The 17,750-nt window shown below is 34.0% G+C and overlaps 1 protein-coding gene across 1 annotated transcript; it reads left to right on the forward strand.

The window, feature by feature from the left end:
- Positions 1-2,737: 2,737 nt before the first annotated feature.
- Positions 2,738-11,034, forward strand: LOC126968436 (uncharacterized). The gene is made up of 3 exons (XM_050813468.1): positions 2,738-2,898; positions 8,730-8,812; positions 10,769-11,034. Exons 1-3 carry the CDS (start codon positions 2,866-2,868, stop codon positions 10,884-10,886), a joined length of 234 nt encoding a protein of 77 aa, XP_050669425.1. The 5' UTR covers positions 2,738-2,865; the 3' UTR covers positions 10,887-11,034.
- The last annotated feature ends 6,716 nt before the right edge of the window (positions 11,035-17,750 follow it).

Here is a 17,750-nt window from a genome sequence, read left to right on the forward strand (position 1 = left end):
CATGAAGAAGTGACTGAGCCATACTTTCGTGAAAAAGGTATCAAAACATCGGCACAAGTGTATCAAGGTTCTTGAGAAGGTAGTGACAACCCCTTAACAACACCATGTTCAACAACCAAGAATGATCCGGAAGGATCAAGACTCGGCGCCGGGTCTTGGTTGGAAACGCATGTTTTAGACTTCATCAGAGCTGAAGACTAGCCGTCATCTAGTCCCGATCTTAATCCGCTGGATTATGGACTTGTGGGCAGTTTTATAGACTAGAACTTGGAGTCTCTTAAACAATAAGTACGATTTTCAGTGAAGAATTTTCCCATGGAAAGAGTGCGTGCTTCTATTGATAACTGGCTTCAACGTTTAAAGGACTATATTGCAGCAAATAAATGTTATATACAATAAAAAAAAATACGTAGCTTAAATAGAATAAGTAATAGGCAATATTATAATATTTCCACTTTTGTATCAATGAAAATTACTAATACTATCAAAAGAACGACAATTTTTGTAAACGTATATTTACTATTTTACCAGCTGACCCGGCAAACGTTGTTTTGCCATATAAATTATTTTTAGAGTTATACCGTTTCTTGGACATTGCAACATTACTTTATTTTTCTAAAATAAAAGATTTTTTGTAAAATAAACGTAGCCTACGTTACTCCTTATTATATCAGCTACCTGCCAATGAAAGTCCCGTCAAAATAAGTCCAGCCATTTCAGAGATTAGCCGACAGACATAAATTGTATAAAATGTTATTTTGGTGTATGCTCCGTATATAATATATTCATATTCATGTAGTAAAAAACGGTTATTTCAAAATTACAAACAGGCACTCCAATTTATATGTATAGATTAAATTTTAATAGGTGTAGTTAGAAGTTGATTAAATAAATATTTTCGTCGCTACATTATCATTTATTTTTTTTGTAACAATGTGCCCCACCTTACCCTACTGACAATAAACATTGAAAATATTCCTTTAAATCTTTATTGTTACTTGTTATTGTCTTAACCAAGCTGATATATTACAGCACGAACAGCTCTTCTCCAACGTAATGTAGTGGTGTGGTACGGTAAAGAGGGAACGAATGCTCAAGATTATTTTCTCACTGAAGGGCCTTAATGTTAGCAGCATGAATCCATAGTAAAATAATGATGCAATGCTAGACAGAGAATATGGTGTTGTTTTGTAGCGTTTGAATTTCATCTTTGACATGTCAGGCTGCTATCAACTGTGACAGCAACTAATAGATGAAAGTTTACTGGTTTTAGGCATCCAATGTTATTTATAAAAGGCCTTTAACTTACATTTGAAAAAAAAACTAAACTGAAATGTGTGACATAATTAACAAAGCTAATTAAATCTTTAGATTATATATTTTTATTAAAAGAGCGCAAAAAAAGAATGCTTGGAGAGTTTCTTGCTCCGTCTCTTCTTTCTCAGACAGCCATTTGTTGTCATCATTCATGTTAAATTTTTCGGCTTTGACAATTGTTTGAAACCGTCCCACTGTAGAAGAGAACGAGTAAGAATATTTAAATATCAAATGGTAAAGTTGGAATATTCTACAGCGAAGAGTATCAGCCGCACTGACCTGTAAAAATACAACTGGACTGGCTGTTCCATGTGTTTGACAGCAAATTTTTTGTGCTTATTTGAAGCGCCACACTCGAGCGTCCAGTGAACTAATTTTGACGTATAATACAGATGGCTGCGAGAGAAACATACAATACTTTGAAGTATTTTTGCATTTTGAAATTGTTTCGGTCGATATCCGTGTTATTTATACATCAGGAATCAACGTAATAAAGTACACATTTTTTTTTGTAAATAGTTCTCCTATATATGTTTGTTTAGATGCGGTTATCATCACTAGTTGTAGTTCCGCAGACTCTCGCTACATGGCCAACAGCGCCAAAATGGCGAATATCAGACAGACACAAAAGCACTTTGACAGCCGCTAGTCCAGTGGTATATACCTCTACGGTCAGTGATCAGCCGAGAGTGACGTAACCTTACGGTATTCATCGACCGGGAGTACCAACTTTCACTCACACTAATTGTCATCCAGTTACAACACAGCTTTAAACAATCAACTTACAGGCACTTCGCCATTCGTAGGACACTAAACGACCATTAAACATAATAAGTTGTTAAATTTTTTCATTTTATGATATATAATTATGTAAAAATATAACTAGATAAAGTATGTCAATCCAAGTTGTCTTAATTTATTCATTATTAACTATGATAGATACTGAAATCAAAATATAACTTCTCATTCTTGCTTGCTGTTATTATAAATGTTATATCTAAATTGTAAAATTCATGAAGGGATTGTAATGTAAAAACAGAAAATTACAATAATACCTACATAGACAAAAGTGTTCAATTTATGTTATAAATAATGAAAAAAAATCAATTTATTTAATGATGATGATTTTTTTTAAGAATAATGAACACGATAATCTGAATGCATGAGGCATGATGTACTTAGTCACTAAAATAACTAAATTCCTAGAATCATTCATCACAAGACCCGTTGAGGCAGACTTAATAAATCTCTTCTAATATATTATAAGTACTTATTAAATTTTTCTGACTCGTACGCACTTTTAAAATTCTCTTAAAAGTTAGTTAATTACTGAATTATCAAGTATAAAAATCCGAGGACATCACATTATTTTCATAATGTAGCTAAGTGGGTTATAAGGGATCATTAACATTCGAGGCACACTTTCTATAACCACATAACAGTTTTGTAACCAGCACGTTATCGAACGCACGTATGCCGGCTGTTTGAAAGTAAGCCTTTAACAAATAAAAAGTTTTGGATTGACGCGGGGAAATTAGCTGTCAGACAATGCAAAAGTGTTGGAATTTCTTTTTTCTTACGGTAAGTGGATTTGTTATCTGGAGTTCCATATCTTTTCGTGTAAAGTTTCTATAAAAATAATCTAAGGACCGTATTCCAAAACGGTCAACGTCATATCCATGATCAAGTAGGTATAATATTGTTGCAATGCATGTTCATCACATTATGATGTAGTTATTGAGACCACTTCTTGAATATAGGTCTTAAAGAATCGAGTATTTCTATCTAAGTAAGATGTATATTTACCGATAGCGATGGTAATCGAGGTATTCGTGAGGTGTCGCCTGCGGCGCGCTAACAATAACCAATGGTAATTCGCATAAATCGAGTAATTATGGGAAGAAATAGTAACATTGGTAATAATGGTCGTTTGTAATATTTTCAAGCATCGATCTTTCATCATAAGCAGCGACCTTGCAGAGAAATACCTATCTGTCCGTACCAAATTCAAAGATCACTTGTTGTGCTAATTAATAATTTCAATAAAATCAGTCTTTCCGTATTGAATTCGATACAAGCACCTTCTTTTCTACAGGTCCGAGTTTTAATATAAATAAATAATATTAATATATGAAAGTTGAAAAAAGCAAATGATTACGCAAACTGTTATGTATATCTAAGCATATATTATTTCCAACAGATCTAATTTGCACTGTATTATAGTACATAAGTTAAAACAGTACACGTTTTGTGAATTGAATTGTAATCTCTAAAGGATTTGGTGAATGTAGTTTACGAAAAACGAAATTTAAAAAATCTTAGATCATTTATAAGTCTAGATAAACTATGACAGCTGTGAAAACGTCAAAACAAATAGAGTTTAGAACTAGCCTCTATTTTGAGCAATTCACGAACACTAACACAAAGTGTTATACAAATCGCGAGTGTAAGACGTAGCTTGTCACGCACACTAAACTAATATTACTGGCCTGTTATTATTGGTTGTCTAACAGCAAGATACTATCTAGACATATTAATTGTATAAGGTCTATTATATGATTGGTCTATATTAAGTTGAGTTTAGAGTTAACCTCTATTTTGAGCAATTCACGCACACCAACGCAATGTAACATACAAATCGCCAGTGGAAGAAGTAGTAAAGTATTAAACCTGGCCTGTTTTTATCCGTTGTCTAGCAGCAAGAGACTATCTATTTACCAGTGGGAGGTTCCTTTGCACAGGATACCGGCTAGATTATGGGTACCACAACGGCGCCTATTTCTGCCGTGAAGCAGTAATGTGTAAGCATTACCGTGTTTCGGTCTGAAGGGCGCCGTAGCTAGTGAAATTACTGGGCCAATGAGACTTAACATCTTATGTCTCGAGGTGACGAGCGCAGTTGAAGTGCCGCTCAGAATTTTTGGGGTTTTTCAAGAATCCTGATCGGCACTGCATTGTAAAGGGCAGGGCGTATCAATTACCATCAGCTGAACGTCCTGCTCGTCTCATCCTTTATTTTCATAAAAAAGAATCTAGATTCTAGACGTAGGTATCTATATTCTAGATTATCTTAGAAAAATATTAAATTTAAATTTGATTGAGTTCCTCTAAAGATAAAAAAGTTAATACATTCACTGAACACTCTTATGAACAAAAAAAAAACAATTTGAAAAAAAGCCAGTAAAATTATAAATCACTGGCAAATTCGAAGCCGGATTTACAAATAATTCATAAATTGCTAGACCCTTCCTCCAGTGCTTCCCATTCTACTTTCATTAAATTAGTATTGTGTCCCTTAAAGAATTATTATATGTAATAATTCAGTTATTTTTCTTAATGACAAATGATGATTAAAACATAGTTGCGTATATTTTTCAAAGTCAAATAAACTATTCAATTAGGCACTTTTGAATCATCACTATACACATTTTATTTAAATTACTGAATATACATATTTAAGTATGTTCGGAAAAAGTAGATTTCGTAAGAAGAACTCAACGGCCACTCTTTTCAATCATTTACAGTATTTTACAATGGCGATGAAGTTATAACAAGTAATACCTCAAGTACCACATACCTATTTTATAATATGTAAGTAAAATGTTTAATAATCTATATATATATATAAAAGAGATTTCCGCGAAGGAATATTCTTTTCACCGAGTAGAGGTCAGCTAAGAATTTTACGAAATTCCATTTTTTTTATATTATGTATAGAACAACGTCTGTCGGGTCAGCTAGTATGTAATAAAATTGTATATGCCTTTACAACAAGATCAAAGAAAATGTTAAATGTTTTTCGAAATTCAAAAGAATTATTAAAAAATGTTTGTGTGGTAGGTACGGATTCGGAATGAAGCCACGACCCTCTGGCTATTAAATAATAAGTTTAACTGTACGATATTATTTTTATGAAAAAAAAAGAAGCCTGCTAAGTTTGTTGCGCCCGTTCTTCTTAGGTCTGAGGCATATACTTAATGGAATGGGTGGTAGTTTTTGACTTTTAATAAGTGATATCATATCCTATTTTGAATAAAAAAATATTTGAATGTGATCAATACAAGGATTTTCGTTTACACTTTTTAAAACACTGTAAGGATATGATGTGTCTTCTACCGCATCTATCACGGGGAGTGTTCCAAAGAGTTCTTTCACCTGATTCCTGCCGCCGAATTCCACCTTCGCACGACACGCCACAAGGATATCATCCTCACCATCTGGATGTGTGGCGGTCCTCCACAGTTTCTAGGAGCTTTCTTCCACGTACTATAAAGCTGTAGAAAGAGCTTCCTTGTGCGGTGTATCCGGGACGATACGACATGGGTACCTTCAAAAAAGCGGGTACACCTTCCTTAAAGGCCGGCAACGATCCTGTGATTACTCTGGTGTTGCAAGAGAATGTGGGCGGCAGTGATCACTTAATACCAGGTGACCCGTACGCTCGTTTGTCCTCCTTTTCCATAAAAAAAGGATACGTAAAATATTTAAAAGTACTTCAAGTAGTATGAATAAACGTGTGTGTTTTATTTAAATCTTATCCTACTTAATTCTGTACGCAAAGGTAAAATCCGCGAAGCTTAGATAATTAATTATACGTCTAGTTAACTAACTCTAACATATAGAGCCACAACGCATCACAACAGGCCAGATTTATTGCTTTAGTGTGCAAGACAGCTACGCGATACGACTGTCACATTGTTTTAGTGAAATGAAATGAAATTATTTATTTTGCTTTGAAAAGGGACTGTCCAGATTTTAAATATTACAATGTGTCCTCTATCCAGCTTGTATTAAAAGCATGCAAAATCTTAATACTTTTTTAAATATTCATTATTACTATTTAAAAGATGCCGCTGGTGTGACGTGGAGCAGATCATGTCATGACCGAGAACACTGGAAGAGCCTGGGGGAGGCCTATGCGAAAGCAAAACAATCTGTGCCGATGTCTACTGCAAACTAAATGTAAATCGAAAACTATGTAAAGATTGTTATTAAAGGCTATTATTATTATTATTACTATAAAAATATTTTCAAGCAGCCATTTAGAGTATTGGTATAAACATTTTCTTAGATAGTATTTTCAAGTCCTCGGGCAATTTATTATGGCTATTTTTAATAAAATTGTTGTTTTAGGACAATGTTTCAAAACCAGTCTATGCGGCTGTCTTGTCCCTCTAGCATTCCACAAAATAGATGTGGTTACGCACAAATTTGCAAGCCTCGAAAATGTAAATACATGATTGCTTTAGCAGAATGTGTTGCTGAAGATATATTAAAACCGTTTGCCGCAATTTTTGTGTTGACAGCTGTCATAGTCATCTAGACATCTTTAGGAGATATTGACTCACCAAACGCTGGAACGAGAGTGACCTTATGATATAATGAAACGAAGCGGAATAAATTAATTATTACTAAAGAGCATCATTAATATACTATAATATTTTAAACGGCAATAGATTTCCGCAATATTACGTCTGATTCTATTGGTTTTTGTAGCTTAAGTACTTCAAGTTTGTGTAATGTGTCATTGTTTGTTAATGATCAACGGTGATTACTTAACACTAGTTGGCTCGTTTGTGCAAACTTTTGTTACAAACCAATTCTCAATTTGTTTTTTTTTTCTTTTTAGATTAGTTAATGAAAACAGTTCAAAATTTTTTAACCGACTTCAAAAAGGAGGTTATCAATTCGATCGGTATTTTTTTATGTATGTACACCGATTACTCTGAGATTTATGATCCGATTTACGTAATTCTTCTTTTGTTAGATGCGAAATACATGCCATTTGGTCCCATAAAAATTACTTAGTTTGGCCCAGTAGTTTTCACTTTATGAACATTTATATGAAAATTTTTGCCTACCAGGATGACATAATAATTGTTTTCTGTGTACGGCTTTTTGTTGGAGTTTTCATTCAGGTTGATTATATATTATTATTAACTGACACTAAAACATAATAAAAAAAAAACTACAACTTTATACGAATTTTTGTATGACCTACTCATTTAGGTTTTAAATTAAAACTGATGAATCTTATAGCTTTAAATCATGTATATATCTGTAGTTGAGAGGCAGGAAACTCATTGCTAATCTTTTAAATCAATTTCCATAAATATCATTCATTATCATCACTTTACAAATTATTTTAAATACGAACTGTGCAAAGTGGTGTATCAAAATAATCAAACGCTTGGACTGACACGAGAAAGTTAAAAAAAGTAAATTAATAAAAAAACATTAGCAGTAGGTGCGTAAATACGTCATGTAAAAATGCACTTTACTGCAAATAATGAAGTTTGTGCATATATTATCAACATGTGAAGATTTTTTATAGAAATAAACTTATAAATGAAAATTCATTTACAAATGCGCAGTTCTCATTAACAGGAACATCCAATTACAACAAGTAGTACCCTCGCTATCATCAGCCATATTATTTTTGTAGGTATATTAATAAAAAGGTATATTATAGGTATATTATATATATAACCACAACGGCGGCTATTTCTGCCGTGAAGCAATACTGTGTCAGCATTACTGAGTTTCGGTCTGAAGGGCGCCGTAGCTAGTGAAATTACTGGGCAAATGAGACTTAACATCTTACGTCTCAAGGTGACAAGCGCAGCTGTTGTAGTGCCGCTCAGAATTTTTGGGTTTTTTGAGAATCCTGGGCGGCACTGCATTATAATGCGCAGGGCGTTTCAATTACCATCAGCTGAACGTCCTGCTCGTCTCATCCAAGTTATGTCAGTTCTGGTGTTTGTTACGGGAATGAGCACACTCTTATTATTAATAATAAGGACGACCGGAATTTCGTCTGCTTAAAGTTAAAAAGTCTTATCATTGAAACTTCAGTGATGTATTCTACTAATGTCAAAGACTTGCTGGCCACAGTGCAATTAAATGTAAGTATATAGTTCTCTGTGGAAGGCTGGTTAGTGACATACTTTTGCTGTCTTGTCGTTATTAATATTATGAAAAAATACCTACCTCATAACTAACTCCTAAAAATACATTCGCAATGCAAACATTCAGTCAACAGACGGAGGTGAGTGAGTGCGTTTCACTTAATGCTCATTGGTCAAATTATAAATATAGCTTCTGGCTATTGTGGATCTATGTGAGATCTGTGTTCAAAAAGAGATCACCCTTCATTAGGAGTCTCAGGTATAAGAATGTAGAGAAGAAGAAGAGATTGTGGTTATGTGTGTAAATTAGAGAAGTTCGAAATTCATACCGCGATAGATCAGTGACGTATTAAAATGAATACATTATAAAAGGTTCAGGCAATATTATGTCAAGATCGTATGAAATTGTAGATAATAATATAGTTATGCAACTACCTATCTAATTGGACACTTTCAGATTCAAATATGTACACATAGATATCTTATATTTTTTTTAATTTTCAGATGATAGCTGTTCTTTCACTGCTGCTGACAGTGGAGGCCACAGTACCACAACCGCGTGCTCCGAACTTCCAATATTTTGAGAGGTAGCTATAATTACTAATCTATTTATTCTACTAAAGCACTCTATATGGAGGGCAGAGATAAGGAGAATAATCTGTGTATATGAGAAAGTGTCAGGGTAAATCTTAAAAGAAGCACCAAATATAAAATAGTACTAATCACTCTAGCTGCACGTTTCCCTATAATAATTATTTAAGGTTATTTTTACTACATTATTTTATACAACGTAAATTGTTGAAATTTTCAATAATTAACTACTTAAGTCGACAATAATATTATATTTTTTAACTCGGCATATTCGTTTGCAATTGCTACATTCACCATACTTCATACCATACCCTGTGCCTACACCAGCGCCATTGTAGAAACTTATTGAATTCTTATTTACAGCATCAGTTTCAACTTTTCTCCCATAAGAGATAATATTCCTTGCCTCTACCCTACATAGAGGTCTAGAAGAAACATTAGCAGCAATTTTTCTATACAAACGTTCTAGACTGTTTGCTCCTTGGCTTTTAACAGTAGATAACAAACATTTTCAAATTAAATCAAAATCATTATACCTCTACCCTCCATTATCATTATCTATGTCTCTCTGGTTTGCTCTGATAATTCTGTTTTTATAAGTGCTAGAGTACTTCAAATATTCTTTAAAACTGAATTTTCTAATTTTGGCAATCAGGCCGGTAACAGAAGTCTAGTATACAAATACGACAACAATAAGCGTAAAAATAAAACAGACCGACACAGAATAATTCCTTCCCATTCAGTGTCCAAAATTTCGATTTGATAACTTTTGCTACGATTGGATTTGGAACTTTTGGAGGAGGTAATTGTCGAGAACCAAATACTGATTATTTAGTTTTTTCTTATGATATTTATTGAGACCATCAGTTGTCTTTGTCTCGTCAGCATTAGCGTGACAGGAATATTGAATTTGAATTCTTAAATCTGGGAACGTCTTAGCTAATGTAACCTCTAAATAACGGAGATGAAAGAAAAGTTTAATAATTAACTAAATACCTAATGCTATTGTAAACAGAATACATAATGAAGGTCGCAAGCCGCAAGATAGGTGTTCATCAATCGCTTAACGATAGGTATCAACCTCTTATGGCTAATCTTTTCCACTGAGATAGGTATGTGTCAGAGCATATAGACTTGAACTTTTTGTAATCACAGTCTCCAAGAACTCATGGTCTTTATATACATATTTTCTCCTTTTTAAGTTTTTAGCTTAATCTCTGCTGCATCTACCGCTTTAGATGTTCTTTCAATTTGAGAAGGCTCTAGAGAGTTAACAGGCGATCCCACGAACACATATTTATTTATTATATTGGCTTTATTATTACTTATCGATTTTTCATTCATCATCACCATCATCTCAGCCGGAAGACGTCCACTACTGGACAAAGGCATCCAAAGATCGCCATGACGATCGGTCCTGCGCTGCCCTTATCCAACCGGCGATCTTGATCAGATCGTCGGTCAGTCTCTTGAGGGGCCTACCATAACAACGTCATCCGGAAGTTCATTATAAATAGGTCAAAATATAAGGTTTTTTTTAATCAGTTGTTTTTTTAATCAGCTAACATGAAACAATAGAATTTTTCGACTTATTTTCTATTTTTGGCTACAAGTCACAAGTACATTTTGCGACTCGTTTTGGGGCTTTAGATTATCTCGACCTTTATTGCTCCCATGTACTCCCAAACACAGGCTCCAAAAGTAACATTATCCTACGTAATTGTTATCTTAAATTACTGCGCTGTGTTAGTGCGATTTGGTGATTTATCGTGTTGTGGAATAATCTCAATAGAAAAAAAAACACGAATTCGATTTCGACTGTTGTTATATTTGAATAAAAAGTTGTATATTTTAAAAAACAGTTGTCTAATTTAGCAGTAACCACTAAATAGGGCCAAATAATTAGCACGGCATTGAAAGTTGCTTACTTACGTATTTTTTTTTATTTCCAGACCAAAATACCGTTTCCCTTACTACGATGAAAATGGTAAAGGCAAGTTACTGTACGGCTACGGAGGGCCTGAGTTGTACCAATACAAATCCTATTCTCCTCTGGAAGGAATTCATTAGAATTAATATTAAGTATTAATTAGAACCTTATTTTAATAATAAATGTTTTTTTAGTGTGGTTATTATTATTTTGTGTGTATAGGTGTCGCTGTTATCACAAATAAGTGTAATATTTTTATACACTAAATAAATAGGATAAAATACTTTATTGCTGTTTCATTATTACAATGTGTTACACTATTTACTCTACACAGACCATAGACTTAGAATATACTGCCGTATAGACGACTGACAGCCCTATAATGTCTGTACAAGTACTGCGTCAATGTGTGTGTTAGTTACTTTATAATAAGTACATTTACGACTTGCCAATCATAATCGGTTGCAGTAAAAAAAAGGATTTTGTGGTTTTATGAAGCCCTGGTAAAAGTGAAACTTTATTTCACAAAATCGCTTTATCAATCTTAATTTTATACTTGGAAAATTGGAATGATAATGGGAAATAATAAAAGTAGACTAAGTCTCCAACTAATATTTTTATTTAACTCTGTGTCTTAGGCCTGGTTTAAAATATTGATTGAAAAGGATTAAAAATTATGAAATTTGAATACTTTCTATTATTTTTCATGTATATATAGATATACAGTTTACATGGGGTGACTAATTCCCAATACTTTTCAATCAATATTTTTAATAAGGGAGAGTACAACATACATAATGCTTAACAATTATTTAGATTATATACATATTAAGAAAATGAAAACAATATTATATTATCGTTGAGTCATTTTGATCCGTTTTTCAATTATTTTCAATCATTCTATTATCAATTCCATCTTCATTTTGAGTTTCACAGTTTATAAACAGAACAGAACGCCGAAGTTCTGTTTTTTACGGCGTAAAATTAATTCATCGTCATTCATTTTGCACTATTCTTTGCTTTTTCCTCGTTGATCAGTTTTTTGGACTCACTAGCTGTGTCGTTGTTTACAAAAAGCAAATAAAAGTTTTACTTTAATAAATAACAACATTTACATTAAACACTGACAAAAACAAACAAAATGCGTGGAGCACTGGCACAACTGAATAAGTAATAGTCTATTTGTAATAGTCTAGTTGTCGCAGGGATATGTATGATAAAAACAGAGATTAGGTCAATTCCCTAAGCGATTTGATCAAATCACGACAGATGTTAAAATATCAACAGGATTTTATCATTTCTCTAAACAAATCTAGTGATTTGATCAAATACCAGAATTGGTTCCGTGAAATGGCAAAAAATTTCTCTTTGGTATATTTTAAAAGAATTATCTGGTAAGACTTAGATATAATTTTTATCATTAAAGCAACGTTGTAGAATATGAGGACAACCAACTTCCAGGAAAATAGTTCGATTGCTACTGTAGCCGCTCTTTTTGGAATCATTAGTCGGAGGAAACTGAATTTTGTTGCGTGATCCTAGTAATGTAAAAGCAATTTATAACTTTTGTAGGGGGTTGACTGTAAGTTAATCAGTCTGACCGCGGTGGTTAAAATCACTAGATACAATTGGAGAAACAAAGATACCTTTTCTTGGGAATTTCTTATAGGATTGACACACCGTACACAGTTTCAAAAATTCCAATAAAACAGAAGTGGGAATGAAATAACTGGATTTCAAATTATACAGCATTTTATCTCTGCCGCCGTGCCCCGTTGATTGGTGAGTCTCATGAAGTATAACATAATATTCATCTGTAGTCACCATTTAAACCACAGAGTCAGAAGAACACTTTCTTTTCAAAATTAAATATTTTGTAGTACCTACCTCCATTACATCATATTTATTTCCGTAATAATATTGCTTGTTTGTTCTCTTTACTTTCATTACTGCAGCTGATTTAAATTGTTCCATCGCTGTTATAGCCTCTTCTATCATTTCTCGATTCCATACGGTTTTTCCTTATGTTGCCGCCGCTCTTACATTATTCCAATAGTTTCATTGACTAGCATGCGCGGACGCTACCAAAACAAGGACTGTCACGTTTTTATCATATCACTGCGACATATACACTACACGGTCAGCTGCTGCGAACTATAGGCGCCGCCCGGCCGTCACGCGACATGCAACATACAAACGAAAAAGTTTGCGACGATGTAATAAAAGTTTCAATTTAAAAAGATTCGCTTTCGTTTTCTATCTTGCTGTATCTCCGTTAGAGATGTCCTTGTCTCTCGCACACTTTGTTTGTCTATGCTCTAGTATAATCTTAGTCTTTGATAAGGACTCACTCGTCTCACGACTAACATCAACTCTCCCTTGTGTTTCCAAATCAAAAATGCCACTTTGGAATGGTTGATATTTAAACAGAAGAATATTTTTACATTATGTTTTAGTACAGTCTTACTATTACGCAGTTAGAGGAGTGATCTCGTATGGAAGGGATACGACAAAGAGAGACTTTCTAGCACAAACAATCTTGTGTGTCAGTATTTTAGAAATCGCGAGCTCCACAAAATATATCTGTGATATTTCAGCACCATCCCGCTCCTTCGATTCTTCGTGATTGTATGCAATGGTGGGTAATTACCCATCTACATCTACAATGCAGTGCCGCTCAGAATTCTTGAAAAACCCAAAAACTCTAAGCGGCACTACAATTGCGCTCGTCACCCTGAGACATAAGATGTTAAGTCTCATTTGCCTGGGCAAATTACTGGTAATTTCACTAGCTACGGCGCCCTTCAGACCGAAACACAGTAATGCTTACAGATTACTGCTTCACGGCAGTAATAGGCGCCGTTGTGGTACCCATAATCATATATATCCGGCATCCTATGCAAAGGAGTCTTACTGGTTAAATACTCCCGAATTCTTACATCATATTTTTCCTATTAACAGAAGTCAGAACAGCGTCTGTCAGGTCAGGTTTACGTATATATCTAACATATTATACCTACTTTTCGAGTTGAAAAACAGCACCATCTGGAGTAGACATTATGACGTAATGATATTATACAACGAAGTGACAATGGCGTATTTGTGCTATTTTGTAAACATAAATAAAGATTCACCTTGGCTGCAGTCAAGTCAATATAGACAAGTGGGCATTATTTCCTATTTTATGACCGTTCATGTACTGCGTATTGTAATTCTAGCCGATAGAATAGATCTCTAAACATAATTTGCAGTTTAGCTTTTTTTATCGACACCCATGCTTTAAATCCTCTACTAAAGATTCTAAAACAGTTAGCTTATTGCCAACATTAAAACACCCAATCTCCTAATAACCATTACATCATCCAAACGAGTGTTGTAATGAAATTCAGTACAAAGTTATGTCATCCGTTTTACAATAACACTCCTTTAGTATATTATGGTTACTAGGACTGGCTTTTTTAATGTTAGCAGTAAGCTAAGTGCTTCAGAATCTTTTATAGATGATTCATATTATGGGTGTAGATAAAGTCTTGTATGCAACTATATATTATATATAGATAATTAGGTATTAAAACACTCATGTGATACTATGATTACAAATGATAAACCCACATTCGTGTTTTAATACCCCTTATTACACAACAGTTGTATAAATAATTATTATCTATGCATCACGGGCCCGCGCTATTAACCACGTAGATTTTATTTTATTTCAGTGAACATAAACATTTAAACACACACTGTTTTATTAAATACGCAGTGAAAAGTTACTCTAGGTTTAAAATTACTTCTCCTGTAATATAATTCTGCAGTGACAAAGATAAGATAAGGACAAAAATTTGGAATAACTTTGCTTCGCGCTTAGTAAATGTTCTGGAAAGCTTGGTCAAAATCAAGTCGGTTACGCCGCCGTTTTTGAGATTAGCGAGTACAAACAAATAGCTAAATATTCTAAGGACTATTTTTGGTATTGTCTTTAGGTAAAATTTTTTTTTTAAGATATGTAACATACAGGTATGATATCTTTACGATTTATTATAGTATACAGGTATATCTCATAAAATAAAAGTGGCCGTTCTATCTTTAATGACATAATGTTTAATTTAAAACGTATAGTAATTATAAAAATCAGAAAAACAAATAACTTAAAAAAAAACTTATGAAAGAGGCAAAACAATAAAAAGCAAAAAAAAACAACAAAATCTGACACATTTAAACTACCTAGACGTTACAAAAATGGTCCCAACTCAGCATGTTTGTTGGTTTGAAAACCAACGCTGGCCTTTGCTGACGTTTAGCTAGCGGACTAACGTAGCGTGAAATTAATACTTAAATACCTGAAAACTCACTTCCCTGGCTGCCGCATCAACAACAACCAGTCGTGGAATGAGGCGTCGCAGAGTAGCACACTGGACCGGACGGATTGGACTACAGCTCACAGGGTGGTAGACACAGATAAGGTAATGTGGGCAATTAATAGCTTTCTTCCATTTAAAACAGGTGGCCTTGACGGTATTTTTCCGGGGTTGCTACAATGGGAAGACACCGGTTTGCTGGCCCTGCATCTCACAGCTATATACAGGGCCTGTCTAGCATACCGATACGTGCCACTCCAATGGAGGGCGGTGAAAGTAGTATTTATCTCTGAACCCGGCAAGAGTGTCACTCATGTAATCCTGGAATGTGCTGAGGTGGCCAACCAACGGGCACAAACCTTAGTAAATACAAGGTCGCTCCAGGAAGTCTGCGAACACCCCAGAAGTGTTTTGAACTTCTGGGAGGAGCTGGGCTGGTTGGAATGACTGGCCAACACTGCACGCAAAATGGACCCAATTAAGCAGTCTTATTGCGGAAAAGGGCTCCCTTTACCAATACCAATAATACTTAAATAAAATCTCCCAATCTATATTAGATATTGGAATGCGTAGGTCGTCATATTACACCGACTAGATTCTGCTCGCGACTATATCTGGGTTTTTTTATTTTATAATGTTTAATCTGTAGTAAGGTTAAAGTTACATCTGCCCATCATCATCAGCCGGAAAACGTCCACTGCTGGACAAAGGCCTCCCCCAAAGATTTCCACGACGATCGGTCCTGCCCTCATCCAACGTATTCCAGCAATCTTGACCAGATCGTCGGTCCATCTTGTGGGGCCAACCAACACTGAGTCTTCCGGTACGTGGTCGCCATTCGAGGACTTTACTGCCCCAACAAGATGTTCTAAAATTTAATTAAATACTATATCATGTTACATTTACTTAAATAGCTACGCGATTATTAATTATTCGTCCATTTGTCGCGCACATACCTACATATAGCATATATAAAACTTTTATGGTTTTCTCACGGATGCCATTGTCAGATCTGGACTAAATTACAATGGTGGTTCCATTGATTTCCAACGGAAAGCTACAGATTTCAATTAAATATATTATAAAAAAAGAATTATCAAAATCGGTACACCCCGTCGAAAGTTCTGAGGTAACAAACAAAAAAAGTCACGAATTGAGAACCTCCTCCTTTGAAGTTGGTTAAAAAACTAGATTTCATTTTATTCCAATCAACACTTTCAATGAACCTGCAAATAACGATACGGTTAATGGTACGCTAATTTGAAACAATAATAGTTTTAGTTAGTTTTACTATTCGCTGTCTACTATACAAAACTGTTTCTTTAATTTATATTATAATATAATCCAATATTATAATATAATCCGTTTTATTATTTTCCGCAGAAACAAATACAAATGGCCATTAGCACGTCATGATGATTTGCCTTGCACAGCCTTGTACTCAGTTAGTACATTAAACAGTCCTTATTATTTACTCGTAAGAGACGTTTTATTTACAAAATATATGATACAAATGTTTCCTTTTATGAATTCATTCATATTTTGTCGCTTGAATATAACGAACCGTTTTAAAAATGAGTAAAATATTTTTGTTTCTGGCAATACTGTCCTTGTGTGAGTCTGTGTACATTTATTCAAGTTTCTGGGCGCCATTATTCAACCCGCGTATTCTAAATTATCGTGTAGATATGAACTTTGATCCAGAAAGCGGTAAAAATTCTAGAGTAAATTATGAAAATAATTATGGCTACAGAGGTGAAAAGCTTATAGCCGATCTTGGTAATGGCAAAGCACCTAGTGATTCAGGTGATAGAAAGGTAAGTTGTAAGACTTCAAATTAAATTAAGGGAAATTAAGTATATCAATTATTTATTTCTTTTCACTAAAGACTTTTATTTATTGATATACATGTTAGTTCCTATCCATTACAACAATTATTTCCCTACGATTCAGGTTATTTAAAATGATATCTTTTAATAATTTTAACAAATTACTTTAACTATTTTTCTTTTGATGTGTAAGTCCAGTAAATGTATTTTATTGTTTTTATGCCTACATTATTGCACCAAAATATTTATATCCTTTAGTGTAGTTTAATATATAATCTTTTGGCGTGTCTCAATTTAAGTAGGTAACTAATTACATTTTCGCGAAGACATATCGGTATCAATCCTGCTGTATATCAATGAGTTAGATTGTATTTATGCTGTTATTATAGTATTCCAAGCTTTTGAGTATTTTTCGGAGTTATCTCCTACATTGTACCTAAAAAGAGCTTAAGGCGAAGAGTAAGCAGAAAACACACAAACATGGTGTTTTTAGACAAGTTTTGAGGTGAAAGTATAGCATTTCGAGCTATGAACACTATTTAATCCTGTTACACATATCCTTAAGTCTTATTTGTAGGTTGCTAATGCTTGCTGTTGGTTATAGTTAACACTGGCGCGCCTTTTTGAACTAACACTTTTCTTTGAAGTTCTTGAAGTTTTTTGGCATGGCGTGACGCAATTTTTTTTGAAACTTCTCTCAGAAAAGTTATTCTTATAGCTTGTACTTTTTTGTGTAGGTTCATTTATTCAGATTAGTAGTGTATAACGAGGATTGTAAGCATATAAACTGTTTTCCACGCAAGAATTTTGAAAATATTGG

The sequence above is a fragment of the Leptidea sinapis genome, chromosome 15, assembly GCF_905404315.1.
Source record: "Leptidea sinapis chromosome 15, ilLepSina1.1, whole genome shotgun sequence".
In the NCBI taxonomy this organism is placed as follows: domain Eukaryota; kingdom Metazoa; phylum Arthropoda; class Insecta; order Lepidoptera; family Pieridae; genus Leptidea; species Leptidea sinapis.

Bases quoted from the DNA above. Each gene is read 5' to 3' on its own strand.
- LOC126968436 (XM_050813468.1), top strand. From the start codon at position 2,866: ATGCAAAAGTGTTGGAATTTCTTTTTTCTTACG. The intron at 2,899-8,729 runs GTAAGTGGATTT...TTTAATTTTCAG, and splicing joins GGAATTTCTTTTTTCTTACG to ATGATAGCTGTTCTTTCACT. The intron at 8,813-10,768 runs GTAGCTATAATT...TTTTATTTCCAG, and splicing joins AACTTCCAATATTTTGAGAG to ACCAAAATACCGTTTCCCTT.